This window comes from Bipolaris sorokiniana, assembly GCF_000338995.1.
Source record: "Bipolaris sorokiniana ND90Pr unplaced genomic scaffold COCSAscaffold_13, whole genome shotgun sequence".
NCBI classification, from domain to species: Eukaryota; Fungi; Ascomycota; class Dothideomycetes; order Pleosporales; family Pleosporaceae; genus Bipolaris; species Bipolaris sorokiniana.
In genome coordinates, this window is record NW_006911907.1 from 83814 (window position 1) to 105577 (window position 21764).

The window sequence follows — 21764 nt, forward strand, 5'->3', positions numbered from 1 at the left end:
ACGCCCGTGTTTCAGCGACGGCTGCCTTGCCCTGCTCGGCACGCCTGTATCGCATTTCAAAATGCCCACTCGACCCTCGCGCCCGTCTGCTGCACGTCTTCGGCCTTCGGGCTCCGTGGCACAGGCATAGGCACAGGCACAGGCACAGGCACAGGCACAGGCACAGGCAGCGCCTCCTAGCTCTGACCTCCATGCTGCCATCAACCAGGGCGACCAGACAAAAAGCCACCACCAAGCACAAGACCATATACTACTACTTACATAAACTCTATCCTCAAGCCCCATTCACCACGTCCATTGTCGGACAGACAACGTTTCTCAGCCAACACATTGTACAAGATTAGGATTGCGTCGTCATATGCATTCAAAATACTGGTGCCTTGCACCCAACTACTCAAGTACTTAGACTCGTCAGAGGAACCATGCTGTCCATTTCCGTCAATGTGTTCCAAAACGCCAATGTAAATGCTCCATCCCGTGGTATATCCGACCAGCTTTTTGCGCGCCAACCCTTGAACAAAGACAAAACACAAATCGCTGCACTAGTTCATCTGCCTGATCAGCTCGTTGATCTTCTCTTCCCGGTTGCCCAGGTCGCCGCCCTCAATGTAGTGCTTAAACTTCCTCTTGCGGAAGCCGCCCGTTGGGCTGTTGAGCTTGAACGGCCACAAGAAGTTGGACGCCGCCTTGAAGTTGGGGCCAACAGTGCAGATCTCGTGGATCAGATCCTCCATACAGATCATGCCGTACTTGCCCAAGTTCTCCTCGATGATCTCATTGTCAGTCAAGGGAACCCGTTGCTTATCAACCTTGCCGTAACCACGCTCTGCCAATCACGTCAGTACTGCCAACATCTCTTCAAGCTGGGGTCACTCTTACTGTAGATAAGTTCACGGACCGACTTTTGGTTCGGGTAACCATAGGCAACAAACGGCTCGACAATCTTCAACATCTCCATGGTAGCCTTGGTAAGCTTTATGAAGACGCCATTGTTGATCTGGAGCAGCCGCAGAAGCTGCAATGTCTTGCGCTTCTTGGGGTCAATCTTGTTGATACCCTTGATGCGCACGACAAAGGCAAGCTTTGGCTCTTCGGGCACATAGAGACTCTCGCTCTTCTTGGCCTCGCGTGACAGCCTTATGCGCTCCCTCTCGGCATCGCGGTATTCCTTGACATACTTCTCAGCTCTTGTGAAGATGACCTCGCGCTTCTTCTTGTTCTTGTCTGTCCCGTGTCAGCATTGCCTCATGACTGGATAGCATGCCATGAGATTCCAAGAGGACGATTTTCTCATTCCCGAAAGATGGTTAACAATTCGACAACATTGACCGGAGTCTAGCCGATAGTGTGGTTGTTATAATCATCGTAATCGGCCTCTTGGAGTATGCCATGGCATGCGAGATAGCTCGTACCTCGCTTTTCCCTGGTTGCGATTGCGCGCTCCTCACGAGCCTTCTCTTGAGACTTTCTCTTCTTGAGAAGGTTCTCGGGCACAAGCGTAATGTCGCTCTGCGTTGGAACAGTTCTGCAGTCCTCTGGTTAGTGTTGACATGACGACTTGGTGGAACAAACGTACGACTTCGTCGACATGTTGAAGTGGTGTTCGAAAAATTGTTCGGAAGCTCAATTTTTGCCAGACTCTTAGCCTCTGCGCTAAGCCCCACTTACCCAAGCGCACACACTAGTTTGTCCAGGATCCACTTTTGACGCTAGCCTCCATGGGCGACGGTTGTGAACACACATGCGATACTACTGTTCCATATCGCTTTTGTCGCTGTCGCTTCAACGACATCTATGAGCAATGTCACTGCTCGAAAAACTGGCGATTCATATGCTATATGGAACACAAGCCATTGTGCTGGGAAGTTCGGGACTTACTGTAATCTCCAATTGTCTTCTTCCCTTGCATTCCAGCTCGATTTCTCTCCGAGACTTGGTGATGAAAGAGTAGTACCATCAAGCAAACACATCGGTGCAATAAGCTTAATCCTTCCAGGCAGCGTATTCTTTCAAGTCTGAAAGAAACTAGTAGACCCAGAGTCTCACAGTATTATAGTCACTATCCCACGAACAACAAAGACATTCCTCCTTTGTCCCGATATCATCAAAATGTCCAAAGAGGTAGTTAGCCAGCAACGCAATCTCTCATATCATACTCGTGCATCAGCATTTATAATATCATGACAGAGCCACTTCCACTAGACAAAGACCCATATGCATTAGCTCACCGGTACAGGGAATACATGACAGAACATCCCCGTCGCTTTCTAGAATACTGCAACCCATACTACGAGAGGCTTCTTGCCAATCAACCAGATCCCGCCGCAGATGCAACGGACGATCATTCGCGTGCTATTCCGTATGCCAAAGTGCACTACGAGTGTTTCTATGAAATTAGAGACATCCGGCGTATCATCACATTGCTGCCGCCACTTGGAAAAGAGAACGATGGATAGGTTACCTAGTTTCGTTGTGTAGGAGAAGTTTTTTTTTCTGAAAGAACGATGGTATCCTGGGAATACAAGTTTGATTCTTCATGTATGTGATTGTAAAAGCCAGAATACGCAGGCACACGGCACAGTAGAGGGTAACAGAAATTGAGAAGCAGCGGTGATTCTATGGCTACGCTTGATTTGCGATACACTGAATCCAATGTCTAAACATCAAAGATTCCGTCTAGGCTCCCGCCTTATCATATAGCAACAATAACTCGTCTTTTTTACCACGGCATCTGGGTACCTTCTTTCGACAGAAACTGTCCGCTTGAGCTCTCGTTCGCAGCAGCAATCTATTTGGTTTCCATGTCAGCCCATTTTCCCCATTTTCCTTAGATGCTTTCAACGTCCATCATCCCAACCATACATACCGATTTTTGCATTGCACGCGCAACTTCGTCCGCTGGCGAAAAGGAAAACAAAGACATGTCGAGGCCCAAAGCCTTTGCCTGCTCGAGATGTTCACGAACACCATCAGAGTCGACCAATCTGTCGGTACGAGGGTGATTAGCACATTTTCATTTCCCTTTACAGGGACAAAGCGATGATGATGATGATGATGATGATGTAAAGGCAATAGACACGTACCCTGGGTCGCATGAGTATACAATCACGTCCTTGTTGTCGAGAGCTAGCCACTTGAACAAGTAATTGGCTAGTGCTTTGCTTGCTCCGTATCCGGCTATGGGTACTTTGATTGGGAAAGACACAAAGTTAGCATAAGGCCCTGCGAAAAATTTCGATACCAACGAGAAGCCCGGTACCTGGCTGCATGTACAGCCGACACATCAAGGTGCGATAATCTTTACATATGGATGCCACTTACGGATGTTAAGCATGCCATTCAGGCTTGCAATGCCACTCGAGACGTAGATGAATTTGCCCTTGGTTTCGGCAGTAGAAGCGCGAAGAAGAGGTAGAACGGCCTTGAACAGCTCAAAGGGACCGTATGCGTTGACATCAATGAATGGTTGGAGCTGAGACGAGGGAGTATTTGCGAGACCGAGGGTTGGCCCGACAAGACCTGCATTGGCAATGGCAATATCAATGGAAGTGATATTGTGCGTCGTCTTTAGTGTTTCGACACCAGCTGTTATGGTGTCAAAGGATCCCATTTCCATATACACAGTCAGAACACGGGATCCCGAGGCCTTGGGGAGAGGCGACAGCGCGGCGTCGGCTTTGGCTGTGTCGCGTACTGTGGCTATCACGGTTGTGTCTGGGACGGAAAGATATGCCTCTGCCAAAGCCTTACCAAGCCCTAGGTGAATTCATGAGAAGATTGGCATGGGAAAGCAAGGCCAAAGGTGCATACCGCGGTTTCCGCCCGTGATGAGAACCGTGGTAGGCATGTTTGGCTTAGTGATATGTTTATGCAAAGTATTTGAGAAAAAACGCTAGATTGTAGTAGGATATACTCTAGATAGTACCACAAAGATCTCAAAAAGCAGGAAAACGTATAATACAGATGGTGGTGGTTGACACGTATTCTTATAGTACTAAGACACGCGGCTCAAACCTTATTTCTTACACTTTTGCCCATCATCCCGATCCAACAAAGCCGCGCTGGTCCGGTTGTACAATGGGAATAACCCAGGCTGCAATAGAGCGGGTGTCCGCAAAGCTGCTGACGAATTGCTTCGCTCGACCGAAACGTCAAGTCGGCCCTTTAAGTGTTACGTGAGGTGAGCATCTCCCCAGTCGACAGTGCTGGCAGATCTCGGATCCACCATTGTGTTGGTACCTGCCTTACTAGTAGTTCAACGACTAAGCTTTGCAGAAACAGCGCAATACTGTGGGACCTAAGATCTAGGATTGCCTTTCCTCCGCGCATTCTTCTCACATCTAGATTGAAAGACGGTAAAGTGAGGCTTTTGGCGCGATTGAGAGGGACGTTGCAGCACAAGAGCATTGCCCGATGCTGACCGCTAATCTGCAAGCAAGACCAATGATAGATATAAAGGTCATTATCTGGTACCATTGCAGCAGACAACCAGGAGCAGGTTCAGACGACGATGTTGACTTTATGGGGGCCAACAGATATGAATGCAAATCCAACAAGATTCACATACCCACGTCGTATGATTGACTGAATCAAGAAGTAAATTAGGACGATCGAATGTCTCATTTCGAATACCAAAAGCATCAGAGACCTCAATCTGCAAAGTCCACCATAGTCGAAGAATACGCCATCTACCCGCCATTAATGTTAGACTACAAGAGAACCAAAGCTCAACAATGACAAAAACAAGTGAAACAAAAGATTGCAATCGCCTAGTAAGCCGCGTTACCCTGATCATGCTCTTTGATGTACTCTGCTCCTTTTTCCAAAAACTCCTCTCTGGTAATGAAATTGCGTTTCGACTCTTTCTTCGCAGCCCACTGTGCAGCTCCCTTCCAAGCATCCAGCACACAATCACCCGCCTTTCGTACATTGATTGTCTGTTCCGCCGGTAAAACGGCTCTCAGTTCGGCTCTGAGCCGCTCCTCGAAGCCCTGGAACATGGTGTTACCACCCGTAAGGAAAATGTCTTTCAACACGTCATCACGGTAGGGAGAATCGCCTAAGCGCTCGGTGAGGATGTTGGATGCGATCTCAACGATGCCAGCTTGGTCGAGGCCAGCAATTGTAGGCTGGAAGACGACTTCTGGGACGCGGATGCGTTCGACATTAAGATGGATCTGGTTGATTTCCTTTTGTGACTCTGGATCAAACGGGTAGGGGCCATGCAGGAAAGCATGAAGTATGCTCTTGGTCCAATCAGTCTGCGCTTCACGTGTTGACTCTTCCGTAAAGTCAGGATCATGCTTGAGGAGTTGAGACTCTATCTCTTTGAGGTTCTTGGAGAGGTCCTCTTCCTCCTCATCGTCAGAACCTTCACCTGTTGCAATAGTGCGGTAAACGCCCCAGTCAGCATCATCGGCACCAAATGTGTCGTCGTCGCCGCCACCTCGCCGTCTTTTCTTGGTCGGGGTGTCAGATGCAAGGTTCGCGATGGATTTCATGCGCATTTGGTTGGCGAGGGATTTGCGGTTTCCAAGTTCGGCCTTTAGTCGCTCACGGTCCTTGATCTTCTGGATAATGGCTTGTCGTGCTACCCTGCGCTCCTCAATCCAGCCTTGAGGATCTTCCTCTCGCCGTTGGTCATCAAGGCGCTGCTCCTCTGCCAATCGTGCCTTTTCCTTTTCCTTCTCTATCTTTGCGCGTTGACGGGCGTCGTAGTTGGACTTCATCAACCGTTGCTGCCGCTTTTGCTTGATGCCTTCCTCATCTAACTGATCATCTGGAACGTCGAGGAGGGGGAAAGTAGGTGCTTCGGCCTGCTCCTCTTCTACGTCGCCAAGATCCTTGTTCCGGGCCTTCTTGATGGCGAACTCTAGTTCTTTGACTCGTTTGTTGAGTTGGTTCTCGTCGTCAAAGTCATTGGACTCAAGTACACGGGCCTTTTCCTTTTTTGTAGTAATCTCTTCAAGCTGTGCCTGCAACTGTAGGCACCACTCGAGCTCTTCCTCTTTCTTCTTCAATTTCTCCAGACGCATTTTGGCGGCCTGAGCCTGCAATCTTCGGCCACTTTCCTTGCGCTTCTCGGCAGCGGCGGCTAGTTCTTCTTCCGTCTTCTGCACTACAATCTGCTCTGTGTAGGGGAACTGAATTGTGTGATCTCGGTCCTCAAGGCCTGTCCAGTCTAGATAGTGGCTGAGTTCATTTTCGTAATCTTGCGATACATAGCAGTGCTCGCGGACAAGATCCTCGGCCTGATTGTCACTGATTTTCCCAGGGAAGGTAGGATACTTTAGCCTCAGAAGCTTCAGTAGGTATTGTGCGGACTGGAAGCGGCCCCAGTTGAGTCGCGTTGTTTGCGATAGTAGAGGTTTTGAGTTGACGACGGGAATAACGTGCGTGGAAGTGTATGAAGAATCCATGACCAAACCGCTGCGACCACCGTTGTAAGCGTAGGAGAAGAGCGAGTCGATTCCATATGCGACCGAGGGTGCACCGTAGCACTCGAACAGGATCTCAGACATAGCTGTGGAATACACGATTAGCGGGCTGCAACACAAGAGTATAAGGTTCCTTCCTGCGCAGGCTCACATACTCTTTCTTGAATAGCCCAGGTTGGCGATAGGCTCAGTCATGACAACGGGCCGTTCTATGCGCCCCGATTGACCGTCGACGCCCATCTTGACAAAGCAGTAGTCTAGCACGCCCTCCATGACGTCCCAGTTATTGATGATGTTGCTGCCGGGTTCGTAGACGAGCTTGGATTGTCCTCGCGCCGTGCCATCCGCGTAGACGTCTGCTCCGATGAAGGTGAAGGTCCGGTTCAACTTGCGATCACGATATCTGGCCATGTTGGGGAGCACTGAGAGTCGCGGCTTCGAGTCAAAAGACCATCCGGCGCGAACTGCTGAGGAGCCTGCAATGCGTCAGCTTGTACAGCGACAAGAAGGCGATGGTGGATGCGTGAATGGTACCATTGTCGATGACTATGGCCGTCTCGCTGTTGCTACGCGACCAGCCTTCGTGATCGACAGGCCGAAAGCCCTCGAAAGGTGGCTCTGACACGCTCCATATCTTTGGCGGAGGCTTGGGTGGATTGCGACCGGCGGGTTGAGGCGCCTCGTCAATGGCCGAGGGAGCCATGTCTGCGTCGAGTGGGAGATGGGCTGAAGCTGTATGGGTGGTGTCTAGATCATGTCGCAGCTGGAGGAGCGTGGGGCGTGTGTGTATTGCGTGAGTGGTTAGCGCGATTGTTTGCGCGACATGGTGATTGTCATGTCGTGAGGCTCTCTGGGTACTGGTGCTCGGTGGTCCGGGCCCGTCTCCGCATGCTGCTTGGATATATGCCTTGTCTGGGCCCACTACGTATTATGCTTCTGCGTACGAGTTGTAGTACTACCATATCTCATTATTTGGGCACCTGGTCACTTCAGTTGTGATCCTACTGCGATGCATGCATGGGTTATCTACTAGGCTCATCCGCCGTCTACTGCATGCTGAAGACACAATCTATATACACATGAGAGGCCGTGCATGCTCCCGCTCACGCAGGATCCTTAAGACCGTTCGTTGCTAGAAGCTGTCAGTCGTTTCTGTAAACACTCATCGGGTCATGTCCTGTGTACCTTCAAGGTGGAAGAGCACGTTGGATTGGTAGTTCTTGAACATCTGGGCCACTAGCTCCGTGTCCATATTCTGGATGTTGATCTCCTGGAGGTTCTTGTTCAACATCATGATTGCCTCGTTTAGTTTCTCCTTTGCGGTAGTCAGTATAACTATGGGCCTTGCTGCTCCAATACGTGGGTAGACTAACAACATTGACAATGATGCGTGAAAGCAGTTGGCTTTGCTGGTGTTCATGGGGACTTTCCTGCAGATCAGTTAGATACACGAATTGGCTATAGGAGGCGTGCTCGTATAGCTCACCATGTCTGTGACTGTATTGCGTTGCTATGGAGTGCGCGTGCCTTGGAGATGTTTGGTGGGGAGGATCAAAACAGCTAGTGTGAACGACCTCATGCAGGTCCCTCGGAGGAGCTCCACCTCCGCAAGCTCCGTCTCTCAGCGCAGCCACCCTCATCCCTACACGTACACGGTACCCATCTCTTTCACCCTCTGTGGCTAGAAACAGAGAAGCGTGTGTTCCGAGACTGTATACTCTTCTACTTCACACGCAACATTAGCCCCCAAAGCCTCTAGACGAGCGACGCGACCAGGCACTGCTGAACGAACGCGACATAGCCAAGCACAACTATCGCATCCTAACCGTCAAATCCTCACACTATGGCGCCCTTGACAGCCGCTTCAGACGAAAAGACGCACCAAACGCTCCTGGACAAGCTCGACATTTATGCAGTCTCCAAGCCCTTCCGGAATCCCAACTGGAAGCCACCACAGCGCCGCAACAAGAACCTCAAGCAGATCCTCGGCGAAGCTTCACGGAAAGAGGCGTCGGTAATGGCCACACAGAACAACAGTGGCATTTCAACCCCTGCTGCCGCCAGTGAAGGCACCAATGCAGCTGGAAACGCTGGTCGACAGCCCAACATTGCACAGGCGGCTCAAAGCTTGAGTACGCTGGTACTGGAGAAGAATGGCAGAGCAGCTGCGGGAGGGAACGCAGCCGGCCCTGCACCCACGTACACAAACATCGAGTCTGCACCGAGCTTCCACCCAAGCAGCCAGAAAAAGTACTGCGACATTACCGGCCTTCCTGCACCATATACGGATCCCAAGACGCGTCTAAGATACCACAACAAGGAAGTGTTTGGCAGCATCAGGACAATGCCGCAGAACGTATCTGAAGGCTATCTCGCGGCAAGAGGCGCACATACTGTCCTGAAATGAGGGCTGGATATAGTGATGCGACAGTTACTGCAGTTCCGCGCTCACTGGGGTGCTTGCAGCACATCAGCCCAGCATGTCGCACAACATAGCCGGCTTAGGGTCAGCAGTTATTGGCTGACTCGACAAAGTGAGATCAACATTGTATTGCGTAGCGTTACACCCGCGCTCTCGCAAATGGCGCACCAACTCAAGATGGATGACGCCGGCTATATTGTGCGAGCCTTCAGCCATAGGTCCTTGCTGGATGGGCTAGCTTCCAGTGTATATGTATGATCATCAAAGTCAAGCTACTCTCCACCCACCACAAGCCTCTCGGCCCATGGTTCAAGGAGGTGCTCCGGCTTAACCGTGATCCAGCATTCTTCTACGCCCATAAGACAGTATACCAGGATCTCGCGTGAGGATTCCTAGTTACAGCAGCTCAGAGCACGCTGTTGTCAAGGCGATGTCTACGTTGATTATTGTGTTTGTAGCGTAACGTGGGTGCCATAATAGAACAATACATTAATTGCTCATGTGTACCGGTACTTGCATCCATCCAGCGTGGGGGGTGAAGATGGTTCGTTCGAGTGCGAGGAACATGCAGCCAGAATTTTATGGCGTCTCCCACAGGAACAGATGCGCTAGCAGGGGTGAGCTTCGGGCTGGTTGGCCCACCAGTCCAGCGCGCCCGCGTCTCAACTTCCGCCGAGGGGACACGAAACAGGCATACCAGAGTTACCACTTTCATGCCAGATATTCCTCGAGCCTAGGCATCACTTCTGTTGCTCGCATCTTTTTCTTTAACTTGTGGCCCTGCCTCGACGTTCCTTACTTCTACCGCCTCGCACGTAGCGAATTACACCCATCACACACATCCAGGATGCCGACTATGTGGCTTTCAGATACCCAAAGTAAGATGCGCAACCCCTCAGTCCTTGGACTGTTCGTTTGAATGTCTTCTAACATGACGAATAGAGATTGGGGTCGCCTTCTGCTCCGGAGGTAGGTATGCGTTCATTTTTGCGAATGCGCCTGTCATGCGACGCAAGGTTGACATGGTGAATAGGCGGACTTTTTTTAATGGGCGGTGTCATGATGTTTTTTGATCGCGCCATGTATGTATAAATCGATCATGCCTTTGAGTATTACTGACATATGGAAAGGCTAGCAATGGGCAATGTATGTCTCTCTCCCCTCCCCTCCCTCCCCCGAGCGTCTCTAACGCATCCCCGACAGATACTTTTTATAATTGGCCTTACACTCATCATCGGAACAACAAAAACGGTCGCCTTCTTCGCCCGCAAACAAAAATGGAAAGGCACCCTTGCCTTCGTTGCCGGCATATCGCTCATTCTCATGCGCTGGGCATTCATCGGCTTCATAGTCGAGCTATATGGCATCCTCGTTCTTTTCGGCGATTTTCTCGCAACCATTGCGGGATTTGTTAGCAACGTACCGATAATTGGCCCCTACATTGCAAAGGCTCTGCAGGCAATAAGTGGAGCGACAAGAAATTCAGACCTGCCAGTCTAAGACTGCACAGACCATGAATCTACGAAAATGAGGATATACGTATGCTGGGATGACGAGATATTGTATTGTGTAGGCGCAAGAGGTAGGGCAAGACATTAGATGACTGGACAGGCGTTGGGATTGGCTAGACTACATAGGACTTTAGGGTCTTTAGATGCATGCATGTATAAGGGCGAACCCTGTTCAGTGTCCAATTGGCTTTTCTGCAATGATGAATATATAGTATTGTTAGATGTGAGCGTAAAGCAACTTGGATTCAAGCTCAGCATGGTGCAAAGAAGAAAGTCACTCATGTGTAATTCTTCGGGCTGCAAAGTTTGATTTTTATGGCTGATTCATGGATGAAAGGCTTTATAGTGGCGACAATCTATGACATGATGTTTAATGCTAGAACAAATCTGGGGTAGTAATATCTTCTGTTCACGTGCTTTCGCGTTCTCGTGTCGCCAAATTTCCCCACCCTTGCGTACATCGATTGCCTATCAACTCTTGAACAAAAACCCCACATCTGGACTCTCATATTCTCCAGAAAAATGTCTCGAAGCGAATCACCGTTTGTCCGCGCACCCATAGAAGATGAGGGTTACAATTCAATACACCGCGCATTTCTCCAGGCCTTTCAGACAAACGGCGTTCTCACTATGGAGGAGATGAAGCCCATTCTAGCCCATATAATGACAGCATACAGTAAGCTACCACGCGAAATGCAGGCTTTGCAAAATACTGACATATCCCGTAGACCCCAACCGCCCATGGACAGAAGGCGATGTGACGCAGCCTTACCTGACATCGACAATACAAACCATCAACGCCAAACTTGAAACTTTTGACTATGAAATCCGCTCCATGCGTGACCAGCAAAGCAAAGACGTTGTGTACGCACTTGTGAATAACACAAGCGACGCACTCACACAGCTTGCAACCACCTTCTCGGCCAACGAAATCGCATACATCCGGCGCCTCCTGGACCATATGTTTGAGACCAACAACACTAGCGTCCGCGAGACAATGGCTGTAAAGCACACAGAAGCATCGCAGCTCGCCCGCGTATCGCGACGCAACAGACTAAGTCAGTTCAACGGCACACCGACGCAATTCAACGGCGAAATGCCAGACACGCAAGGCGCAGACACGAGCATTTCCATTGCCGAAGCCGACAACGTGCTAGACAGCCTCGTAGCACAGGGCTTCTTCAACAAGTCCCGCGCGGGATACTATTCACTTGCTCCCCGGGCCCTGATGGAACTCCGCGCCTACCTCAAGGAGACATACAATGAGTCTGCTGACGAGAACGAAGATGGAAGAGAAATCATTCGCATCCGAGATTGTGAGGGTTGCAGGGAGATTGTCACGGTCGGTATCAGGTGCAATAACAAAGAGTGCGGAGTGAGGTGGCACGATGCGTGTGCGAATAGCTACTATAGGGGGAGAAGGGATCGAGAAAGAAAGTGCCCGAGGTGCCGGACAGAGTGCACGGGAGATGTGTTTGTGGGCGAGAGAGCGGATAGGGTGGCTGCGAGAACGAGTAACGAGGGAAGCAGGAGAAGTACACTGCACGAGAGGGCGGAGGAAGATGATGATGAGGATGAGGATGATGAATAACGAGGTGTTCATGTCGATGGCTCACATAACATGGTCACTTATGATACCCCAGTTGGATCTTAAGCGCTGAAATGCTTTGGCATCAAGCCTACAAGGAAAGCAAAATGGAAAGATATATTTATGTTCATAAGTGTATTTCGTAAACCTCATAGCAACATTGAAGCCCATAGCCGTGTCTATCCGAGACAAAAAATTTCTTCTTCTTCATTTTAAACTCCTATATGATAAAACTTTAGGATGGACGAATGGAAAAACGCCCTATACTACCAGATACGCTTACACAAGCCCCTTTTTCATACAAAAAATATGATGCGTGATAGGGACTCTATTGTGCGCCATTGGTCTTGTGTGCCCGTCTCTCCGCGACAGCAGCAGCAAGGTTCTCAAGCGTCTCAACAGTAGTCTCCCAATCGATGCAGGCATCAGTGATGGAGACGCCCTTCTTAAGACCGCTAGGGCCCTCGGGTGGAACCTTTTGGTTGCCCTCGTTGATATTGGACTCAATCATGACACCGACAATGCCAGTCTCACCGTTGCGGATTTGGTCAGCAATGTCCTTGGCTACAAGGGGCTGGTTGCGGTGGTTTTTGTTCGAGTTGCCTGTACGTATGTTAGTGGCGTGTCCCAATTTTGACTGAAAAGCTCAGAATGAGTCGATAAAACATACCGTGTGAGCAGTCGACCATCATGACTTCGGGCAGGCCCTTCTTCTTCAAAGCTTCGCGGGCAGCCTTGATGCTGTCCTTGTCATAGTTGGTGCCCTTAGATCCACCACGCAGAATAACGAAGCAGTGCTCATTACCCGCGGTTCTGGTGATGGCAGCTAGACCCTGCTTGGTAACACCCATGAAGTGATGTTTTGCTGCCGCAGCACCGATAGCATCAACAGCCACTGTCAAGCCTCCGTCGGTGCCGTTCTTGAAGCCAATGGGGAAAGAGAGACCAGACGCCAGTTCACGGTGGAGCTGGGATTCCGTTGTCCGGGCACCAATGGCGCCAAGGGAGATGAGGTCTGCAAGGAACTGTGGAGAGATGGTGTCGAGCATCTCCGAGGCAATGGGCATACCAGCAGATGTAAGGTCAACAAAGAGCTTGCGAGAGACCCTAAGGCCCTTGTTGATTTGGTACGTCTCGTCAATGTCTGGGTCATTGATCAGGCCCTTCCAGCCGACTGTTGTTCGTGGCTTCTCGAGGTAGGCGCGCATGATGATGCAGAGGTTGTCTTGAAGCTTGTCGGCCAAGGCCTTGAGACGCTGGCAGTACTCGACGGCCAATTCTGGGTCGTGGAGCGAGCAGGGCCCAACCATGACGAGGAGGCGGTCATCCTTTTGTGTGATGATGCTGGCAGCATCTTTGCGTCCTTGGAGGACCGTCTTTTGGGCATGGTCGGGGATGGGAAGCTCTTGGGCGAGGAGTTGGGGAGGGATGAGTGGGTCATAACCAAGTACTGTGCAGCAATGTCAGTGCCCTTGTTTCGCAGACGGTTTCGCCAGGTGGGTGTTTACCGCGCACGTCGTCGTTGGTGGTTTGGTCGTGGGAGGCCATGTTCGTGGGACGAGCCTGTGTATGTGGAGGCGGCGAAAGTGTTGTAAGTACACTTTTCAATGTTAGCATATACTCTGAGACGTCAAAGAAAAATAGTCATTGCGTTCTCTCCACATACAGAACAGCTAGATGACTGGCAATTGGAGGGTAGGAGGGGTGTAAACTGACACGGAGACGCAGAGGCGGGGTTGTTTATATGCTGCTCTAGCAAGCGATAGCGTGAATAGGTAGAGTCAATTGATTCAGCTCGAGGCGCCAAAGTAAGCAGTAGATGCAGGACCAAGTGCTGGTGGGGTTTTCAGGTGAGAAGATATGTGTAGGCGCGTGGCAAGCTGAAGGCGCGTTGACAGTACAGTCAGACATAGATTTGCTACTAAGTTATTTTGAAGTGGAGTGAGACTTTTTTGGCAGGGTGGGGGGCTTGCATGGTCCGTTCTGGCTGCCATTTAGAGTTGCGTTATCGATACACCGCCCTGCATGCTCGCTAATAAGCCCGGGCCTGACAGATGGCAATGCCTGTCTTCCTGTTGGCTGCTGTGATGACAATCTTCTACGCATACATACTTGTTGTATGCATATGTACACACATGTATGTATATGTATGGTATGAAATGTATACACATGCACATGGTATATATATATATATATATATAGATACATTTTTAAGTACATATATAGAGGCAAAGTAGGTACAGGGTATCCTGTCATCCCCCAAAGACTCTGAGAAGCCGCACTCGTCCCGTCCACGCCAATCCCCAGCCGCCTCAGGCCAGCAGCCAACGCCCACACCGACTACTCCTTTCTACACAATCCTTCGACAGCTGCTGGCGCCTGTTCAGCTGCCTTGTAGAAACACAAGAATGCGCCACCTGCGGCTCGCGGCGACGAACAAAACCACCTCCACCGCAGCTCCCCTTTCTCATGCATATACTACTGTATAGAATACGATCCACGTGATGAGGCAGTGCCCAGCGGCCAGCTGCTTGTCGGCCTCACTCTGCAAGCCGAGGTCACGACTCCTCCACGCTACGCCACACCATCCTTTACAGAATCGTTGCTTCGCCTAGGAGCCTGCCAATGCAGGCAACGGGCCCTCGACTTCCCGACGACCAAACAGGACTCTCCCCCACCCGAGCGCCAGGCCATCAGAGGCGCGCAACTCCACAACACAAACCAGGGTTCTTTTCATGCGACCTGAAACACCGCGACGGCCCCTGATAGCCGTATCAGCCCCTCGCCTGCTTGCTTCAAAACATATTTTCAGGCGCTTCAGCTGCCACCCCGGATCCTCATTTACATACCCCTCCATCGCCTTGTCCGCTGCCCAAGTCTGCTCGTTCCCCCACTTCCACATCCTGCTGGGCGCGTCAGCACCATCGAATAATTACAATAATTACCCAAGAGCGCCTGCTTGCACGAGCCGCCATGTCCATGTTTCAGACTACCTACCGGAAGCGCGATCGGGACGTTGACGAGGATTCCGACTGCGACGAGGACAGGTATACGAAGGTACGTCAGCCTACTATACATCCAACTCTTGACTTTGGCTAACCAGTAGGGCCCAGAAATCACGGCCAGCCTTTGCAAACCACACAAACAATGACCAATTTCATTTCCAATCACAATCAACTCTACCCCACCGACCCTTTCAGACACCCTCTCCACCTAGGCTGTTTACGGACATCCGTTCCATGACACCGGTACAATCAGATCACGGAATACTGGACTCACCGGATTCCATTCAAGATGGCTTTTTCTGCATATCAAGGGAATCGAGTAAAATGGATTACGACATAGATATGGACGATGATGCAGATGCACGTAGCCAGCCGCCAGAGTCGCCTGCATTCAGTTCATTTGGTAGCACCTTTATGCGACCGCCCATGCTCCAACCCTCACTGTTCAACTCGGACTCTGCAACCAGCAATGGCCGGATACCAACGCCCATACACCCTTGTTTTAGGAGGGGAGGAATGAACGGTGTAGGCTACCCGATAAGCGGCTCAGCGGGCGGATTGGATATCGATAGCATCCGTGTACCGCCTATGCAGGCCCCACCCCCAGCATGGAAAGGACCCAAACAAGGTTTAGATGAAGACCGAAGTAGGCGCATGCCTTCGCCCATATCCGAAGACGACGACATTCCCGACACGCCCACCGCCCAAACCCAGTCGCAACTGTCACGGCTTTGTGTCTCGCCAGCAAGCACGACTGATGCCATGGACACGGAGACACGACCGACGACCGCTTCACCCAACACACCTCGCGGCAGGAAGCGAAGTGGTGCTCTAACGGGCATGGGCCGTTTCAGCATGGGCTATCGGGACGACTGCGAAAAATGCCGACAAAGAGTGCCGGGACACTATTCGCATTTCCTCACCTAAGGTCATTCTTTTCTTACTCTTTTTTTCTTCTTCATCGACTCTCTGCATACGTCATTCAACAATACCTCTCTCTCCTTGATTTGTTTCAGCCATGTGGTTGGAGATGGAGATCATCTGCATTGGTCATGCTCAGTTTGGCGCATTTGGCGCTCGGTGGTATTGTGGGTTTCTTGTACTTTGCATGGCGCATCATGTACACGGGATGAATAACTTACTTACTATGTCCATGTCAGTACATGTACGTACATGCGCACTACGTATGCCTCACTGACGAGCTTGGCGTCGGTGCATTTCCACTTTTTTTATACTCTCTTCCTCTCGACTATGGTGTTTTAAACAAGCGCGATATCCCAGAGAGTCCTCAGAGGAAAGAGCAGCATGCTGGTATTATAGATTCTGGGGTGTGCAGAAGCCAATACCGCGCAGGGCGCGTGTCTACATGCGTACGTACCTAGTACCTAGTACCTGGTATCGTACGTATTTACCGGCGGACGGATGACCGGATGTAACGGACGGACAAACACACCAAAGCGCCATATCAATGACGTAGCAATCGATAATCTTAAAGTACTCATTCCACCTCTGCTGATTATTTTTCCAAAGACAGCCAAGTAATATTGTAATGTATCTAATTTATCCCTACATATCAAAAAAATTGGATAGGAAAATCAAATTCATGTGGAAATGATCTACACGGCATGAATGTATGCACATAGAAAAACAAGGAAATGAAATGCTCCGGTAATTTTTTTTACAGTCCCTCTCTCTCGGTGTTTTTTTTTCTTCTAAAATGTCCGATTGACAATCTTATCGCAAGGGGGCGCGATATGATTGAAACAAAACATGATACATGTATGACGTTTGGACTTGGTAGTAGTCGCTTGTCGCGGCCAAGAAGTAGTAACAGTAGTAGTACACCGGACAGAAAAAACGACAAGAGAAACAAAGACTAGGAGAGAAAAAAAACAAGTATTTTCTATCTTAATCTTTTTTTTTCGAGCTTGCAAGACTACGGAACCGTTTCACCTGTTGCTCTTCCTCTTCCTCTTTCTTTGCTCAGGCATTCTTGTTTTTTTCAAGTTTGCATTTGGGTCTAATAATAGATTTGCTCTAGCAAAGAGTCAAGGTAGAGAGTTCTTTGACAAACAAAAAAAAAGACTCGGGATCGTAAATCTAGTAGTGTACAGATTATAGCATAGAGGATTCAATTGGTTAGGATTAATCTATCTAAAGTAATGACACACTGGTAAAATGGTATATGCCAAAAGAAAAAAGGTTCCCATTTCCCACAACCCGATTGAACAACACAAACTCCAAGTTTAAACAGCCCAGGCTGGGAAGAAACAAGAGTAACAAACTCCTCGTACACCGATCCCGATGCACCAAAAATGCTAAAGTCCCCTTGTTTAACCGAGCAATGCAATGGTAATGCACCGATGCAAGAAGAACAGGATGAGAGAAGACAAGATAAGACAAGACGAGAGAAAAAACGCCTCCCAATGAGCTTTGCCTTTGCCACAGCCCAGATGAACAAGATACATGCGCCGCCCATTGCTCCCTCATCACCAAATTTCAAATTCGTATTCTCATGTCCATGTCATAATTGTGGGCGAACAATCGTCTTGCCCGTCATACCAGGCCACGATTGGTGTTGTCGCGCTCTACGCAGACTTGGGGTGTTGCTCCACAAGCCACTCCATGACGCTCTCATAGCAGAGCACAAACTGTCGCAAACTCTGCACCATGCTGAGACGCTGGAGACGGAAATCTTCCACCGTCTTGGCAATCAGGTCCATGTCTTCGTTGTTGACCCATTCATCGTCTTTTACTTCCTTTTCGGATGTTTTGTTGTTGGAATTGTTGTTGGTCTGCCTCATATGGCGAGCTTGTCGTTGCCGCTTAAGCATGTCCAGGACCGAGTCTACAGTGCAGAATGTGCCGGTACGTCCACATCCGGCAGAGCAGTGTACAAGGATAGGGCGTGTGTTAGGCGGGTCGGGCTGTGAAGGTGAGCCTCCGTTGACGGAGCGCACGACAGCATCTGTTTGCTCAACCAAACCCAAAAGATGGGCGGGATGGGCTGGCGCACCAAAATCGGGCCAGTGAGAATATTGAAGCTGAGTAATCTCACGCATACGCGCAAATGGCTCGTCATCGTTTGAGAGAGTGAATTTACGGACAGTGACGTACGGCTGCTCCTGACTGGTGGGTGCGGCGGTTGCTTCCGCAGTGAAGTTGGCAAGCCTGGGCGGGTTGGTTGACCGTCGCTGGCCGATTGATGGTCTAGACTGCTCCCTGTGACGGTGGATCTTGGACGGCTCTAGAGATGCCTTGCGTTCGCCAAGGCTTTTGAGATGCAATGGCCCGTATTGCTTCTCTGACCAGTAATTGTGAGCCTTGACCTGTCCGCCTTCTTGCTCGGCGGTAAGCATGACAATGACGCGAACGTCTTGCTGCCACACTACGTTCCAAAAGTCCTGAACAAACAAGTCAACTCTCTGATAGTATGCACCCGTGTTAGTAAACCACTTACTTTGAAGGTAGCCGGAATGGGACCCTGCGTTGCAATATAACGCTTATTGGAATATGCGGCTTGGACGTGGTTGGCATTGACATAGTCACAGCTTCCCTCGGCGACACCCTCAAGCTTGACACGCGTGTGCTCATATGGCCAGATGTTGTTGTAGCGGTTCTTCGATCCCTTTTCGATTCCTGCAATTTGTATGTGTTCAGACGGACTAGTGCCCGAGGACGAGGGCGCATCATAGACGACTTGGCCAGACAGGGCCTTTTGCATTCGCTTCTGTTCGCGCTTTTCGATCTGCAGAAAACGCTCGGCAACGGTCTTGCCCTTGTCTTGGGGTTTTGAGGCTGCTTGCAGCCACCTAGGGAGGTCTTCTTGGACTGACTGGGTCATGCCTGCAGGCAGCTTCACGGGCATTTGTCCGACACCGCCGATCAAATCCATATTTTGCCGAATGTTGCCAAAGAAAGGATTTGCCGCGTTCTGCGTTGCAGGCATGGGGCAGCCGCCAATAACAGGTGCAACAGCCGGCAGATCAGAGTTGAGGCTGAGAGCGGCCGTTCCAGACGTTGGACTTCCCGAGCCCTGAGACGTGATCCAAGACGGGAATCTTGCCGAGAATTCCTGAAATCCCCCACGAATGATAAAGGTACCACCCGACCATCCCTCGGTAGTGAACTTTTTGAGAGTATTGACGCATGCCGTTGCATCCTTGAGCTGCGAGGAATTGGCGTCGTAAACAATGATATGCTTACAGCTTCTCCAACGGTCGAAACGCTCCTTTTGGTCGTCTTGCTTGAATGTTTCAGCAAGTTTTTGGACATTGAAAGATGCACGCTTGAGCAAGGTGGTGGGGATACATAAACTTAGGGCGCCCGTGATGCGAGATTTTGCGTATTGCGTCGAAACACGGAGATCGAGGAGAAGAACTTCTTCGGCTGATGATTGTAATATGTTGACAACGTGCTGGGGGGTCGTCATAGTAGGGCCATCGGTGCTAGATCCTTCCTCAAAAGTTGCAGGTAGTGTCTCGGAGCGGCTCGACTTTGAAAGGTGTGAGATGAATGATTGATTGTAGGGCAGTGATGGCCGTGTCATGCGCGGTTCAGCAAACTGTGCTACAGCATCTGAGCGCCCAGGGCCGTCGAAGCTGGCGGGCGAATTTCGTCGCGGTCGGTCGGGAAACAGAGAGGACTCTTCGGACAGCATGCGCTTGGGCGAGCGTGGCTTGGGTGATAAATCTTGGTCGTCGCTTGTATCACTCTTGTTGTCCGTTCGCTCGAACGGAGGCATTGACTGCGAAGACGATAGCTGTGGGGACTCGAAGTTGGCGAAGAAGGAGTTCTTGGATGCAGCTTTCAGGCCGGGCGATGCAAAGTCAAAGCTGCCAAGTGCAAATGCGCGGTTGTTTTCCGACTGCTTCTTAAACTGTTCAAACTCGGGGTTCTGTTCGACAGGAATGATCCTTGGAGAGGCAGCGGCTGTGGAGCGTACATTGGAATTAGGCGGACTCCAGTTACCGCGAATGTGCTGTGCAGCGCTTGAGGAGAAGTGGTCGGTATTGCTGACGGCAAGGCCAAAGTAATTTGGTGAAGGGGTGGATGGCTCCTTTGGCTTATGTGAAGCGACATGGCTGGGCGTCTTTGCGATGCCATTCATGCGAGGGGTTAGCGGCGGCAGTGTGTTGGACGAGTGCATTGGGTTTGTTGGCCTGGTCATTGGTGTCGATCCCGAACCGCGGGGGCGAGAAGATGTATGTGAGTGTGAGGGACCACGCGGGCGTGGCGACAGGACAGGTGTGGACATGGCGTGCGACCGTGCGCACGCGTCAGAACGAGGCGTGAACGTGGGAAGGAAAAGAAACAAAGCAACTTCAGGGCGGGGAGGAAGAACGAAGGGGCATGAAATTAGAGGAGGGGGTTAGGACCAAACAGCAAGTAGTAGTCGAAATGGGCGTGTTGAGCGGCTGTGTGTGGTTGAAGAGGTAGGAGTGGGCAGGGTGGGGAGTGCCGTTATGACGTAGGCAAGGGGGCCAAGTGAGGCAAAGTGATTTGGCAGCACGCGCGCGCGCACACAGACAGGCACACAGACACGGTCGGGAGGGGCAGGCACAGGTCTCTAACTCGGAGAACGGTTTGTGGTGCAACCGTTACAAGAAGGGCCTTTTTTTGGAGCAGTGCAGCAGGGTGGTGGTGGTGGTGGTGGTTGAAAGCGGGCCAGGGACGACGGGTTTGAAGGTGACGCAGTAGCGATTAGCGTCAAGACACAAAAAGTTGGCGGGCGTAGGCCGAATGCAGGGACCTTTGTCGAGAACGCGCAGAGGGACGTGGGAGAGCGAGGCGAGCGTGATCCCGTGACTGGCGGAGGATAGGGCTGAGGGGCAGGCGTGGCCAAAAACAAAAAAGGCCGAGCAGAGCGGAAAAAGGCCGGCGGAGCGTGGCAGTGGCAGGACGCTGGGCAAAGGGCGGAGAGATGGGAGGAGATGCAGAGCAGAGGGAAATACAGATGTATCGGCGATCGAGCATCTTATGGGGCATCGAGGAAAAGAGCCAGTTTCCAAGGCACAGCGAGGGGGCTAGCTCGCCTACGCTGGGCCCGACCATCGCAAGCTAAAACCGCCCTGTCGCCCCTGTCCATTGCGACATTGGACATTCTAGCGCCGACAGCCATGCCAACGGCTGCTCGACGCTCCTTGCACCCGCTCGACGCCTCAGCGTATCACGCCGGCCGTGCGTACGGTGTGGGTGGTGCGTGGGTGAGGGAGAGAGGACGAGTGAGGGCGTGTGTATGTGTGTGTGCGTAAGTAGCATGTGCGCGTGTGCGTGTGCGTGTGCAGTGACAACGACGAGACGACGACGAGTCTGGGGCAGGTGACCCGGCGGCGACGACAGCAAAAGTGCCATCTCAATCTTGTCGAGTGCGAGTAAGCAGCAGCAGCACAGGCGGCAGTAGTGACAATGATGATGACGATGACAACAACGAGACGACGGCACCCATACCCGACAGGGAGGCTTTGGATGTTGGTGATCGGCCACCGGAGAGGGTGCTAGAGCATGTCGAAAAGGGTAGGTGGGGAGAGGGAGGCTCGCGGTGGGAGCATCATGGTTCGCCGGAAACAGTGATTGTCGCGGCCCAGACCTTGAGTATTTGCCTCGTCCGCCCATCTCTCCCTCTCTTGCATCGCCTGCCCGCCGCCAGACCGCCAGTTCGTCACGCAGGGAACGTCACCCGCCAATCCAAAAAGCCCCCTCCTCCTCGTCCCCTCGTCCCCTCGTCCCCTCCCCACCATCCCTGTCGCCATCACTGCTGCTCTTCGGCCCGCTCTCATCTACTGCACATCCTCGCCCTAC

At 51.2% G+C, this 21764-nt stretch overlaps 12 protein-coding genes across 12 annotated transcripts; 6 read left to right on the forward strand and 6 right to left on the reverse strand.

Annotated features, from left to right (window-relative positions):
* Positions 1-114: 114 nt before the first annotated feature.
* On the reverse strand, positions 115-1600 carry COCSADRAFT_148886 (uncharacterized protein). Its single transcript, XM_007704968.1, has 4 exons — positions 1577-1600; positions 1413-1525; positions 880-1224; positions 115-826 (listed from the first exon to the last, which is right to left on the reverse strand). Exons 1-4 carry the CDS (start codon positions 1588-1590, stop codon positions 543-545), a joined length of 756 nt encoding a protein of 251 aa, XP_007703158.1. The 5' UTR covers positions 1591-1600; the 3' UTR covers positions 115-542.
* On the forward strand, positions 1594-2031 carry COCSADRAFT_235684 (uncharacterized protein). The gene has a single exon (XM_007704969.1). It carries the CDS (start codon positions 1795-1797, stop codon positions 2017-2019), a length of 225 nt encoding a protein of 74 aa, XP_007703159.1. The 5' UTR covers positions 1594-1794; the 3' UTR covers positions 2020-2031.
* A 138-nt stretch (positions 2032-2169) lies between these two features.
* On the forward strand, positions 2170-2456 carry COCSADRAFT_344809 (uncharacterized protein; the record flags this gene model as incomplete). The annotated part of the gene is made up of 1 exon (XM_007704970.1): positions 2170-2456. Exon 1 carries the CDS (start codon positions 2181-2183, stop codon positions 2454-2456), a length of 276 nt encoding a protein of 91 aa, XP_007703160.1. The 5' UTR covers positions 2170-2180.
* A 54-nt stretch (positions 2457-2510) lies between these two features.
* On the reverse strand, positions 2511-3945 carry COCSADRAFT_39490 (uncharacterized protein). Its single transcript, XM_007704858.1, has 5 exons — positions 3811-3945; positions 3322-3756; positions 3084-3186; positions 2867-2984; positions 2511-2788 (listed from the first exon to the last, which is right to left on the reverse strand). Exons 1-5 carry the CDS (start codon positions 3845-3847, stop codon positions 2720-2722), a joined length of 762 nt encoding a protein of 253 aa, XP_007703048.1. The 5' UTR covers positions 3848-3945; the 3' UTR covers positions 2511-2719.
* A 587-nt stretch (positions 3946-4532) lies between these two features.
* COCSADRAFT_183734 (uncharacterized protein) lies at positions 4533-7282 on the reverse strand. Its single transcript, XM_007704971.1, has 3 exons — positions 6972-7282; positions 6593-6913; positions 4533-6523 (listed from the first exon to the last, which is right to left on the reverse strand). Exons 1-3 carry the CDS (start codon positions 7138-7140, stop codon positions 4770-4772), a joined length of 2244 nt encoding a protein of 747 aa, XP_007703161.1. The 5' UTR covers positions 7141-7282; the 3' UTR covers positions 4533-4769.
* On the reverse strand, positions 7275-7978 carry COCSADRAFT_148891 (uncharacterized protein). Its single transcript, XM_007704972.1, has 4 exons — positions 7924-7978; positions 7811-7867; positions 7623-7752; positions 7275-7569 (listed from the first exon to the last, which is right to left on the reverse strand). Exons 1-4 carry the CDS (start codon positions 7924-7926, stop codon positions 7541-7543), a joined length of 219 nt encoding a protein of 72 aa, XP_007703162.1. The 5' UTR covers positions 7927-7978; the 3' UTR covers positions 7275-7540.
* Positions 7979-8057: 79 nt separating this feature from the next.
* On the forward strand, positions 8058-8876 carry COCSADRAFT_235742 (uncharacterized protein). Its single transcript, XM_007704973.1, has one exon. The coding sequence runs from the start codon at positions 8281-8283 to the stop codon at positions 8842-8844; it is 564 nt and encodes a 187-aa protein (XP_007703163.1). The 5' UTR covers positions 8058-8280; the 3' UTR covers positions 8845-8876.
* Positions 8877-9500: 624 nt separating this feature from the next.
* COCSADRAFT_123817 (uncharacterized protein) lies at positions 9501-10669 on the forward strand. The gene is made up of 5 exons (XM_007704974.1): positions 9501-9737; positions 9802-9828; positions 9893-9941; positions 9990-10005; positions 10063-10669. The coding sequence occupies exons 1-5, from the start codon at positions 9707-9709 to the stop codon at positions 10357-10359; spliced, it is 420 nt and encodes a 139-aa protein (XP_007703164.1). The 5' UTR covers positions 9501-9706; the 3' UTR covers positions 10360-10669.
* Positions 10670-10831: 162 nt separating this feature from the next.
* On the forward strand, positions 10832-12077 carry COCSADRAFT_235765 (uncharacterized protein). The gene is made up of 2 exons (XM_007704975.1): positions 10832-11046; positions 11099-12077. Exons 1-2 carry the CDS (start codon positions 10893-10895, stop codon positions 11959-11961), a joined length of 1017 nt encoding a protein of 338 aa, XP_007703165.1. The 5' UTR covers positions 10832-10892; the 3' UTR covers positions 11962-12077.
* Positions 12078-12286: 209 nt separating this feature from the next.
* On the reverse strand, positions 12287-13506 carry COCSADRAFT_174103 (uncharacterized protein; the record flags this gene model as incomplete). The annotated part of the gene is made up of 3 exons (XM_007704976.1): positions 12287-12561; positions 12629-13408; positions 13467-13506. The coding sequence occupies 3 exons, from the start codon at positions 13504-13506 to the stop codon at positions 12287-12289; spliced, it is 1095 nt and encodes a 364-aa protein (XP_007703166.1).
* Positions 13507-14937: 1431 nt separating this feature from the next.
* On the forward strand, positions 14938-15890 carry COCSADRAFT_97535 (uncharacterized protein; the record flags this gene model as incomplete). Its single annotated transcript, XM_007704977.1, has 2 exons — positions 14938-15015; positions 15072-15890. 2 exons carry the CDS (start codon positions 14938-14940, stop codon positions 15888-15890), a joined length of 897 nt encoding a protein of 298 aa, XP_007703167.1.
* A 1545-nt stretch (positions 15891-17435) lies between these two features.
* COCSADRAFT_235794 (uncharacterized protein) lies at positions 17436-20446 on the reverse strand. Its single transcript, XM_007704978.1, has 2 exons — positions 18424-20446; positions 17436-18367 (listed from the first exon to the last, which is right to left on the reverse strand). The coding sequence occupies exons 1-2, from the start codon at positions 20218-20220 to the stop codon at positions 17552-17554; spliced, it is 2613 nt and encodes an 870-aa protein (XP_007703168.1). The 5' UTR covers positions 20221-20446; the 3' UTR covers positions 17436-17551.
* Between the last annotated feature and the right edge of the window lie 1318 nt (positions 20447-21764).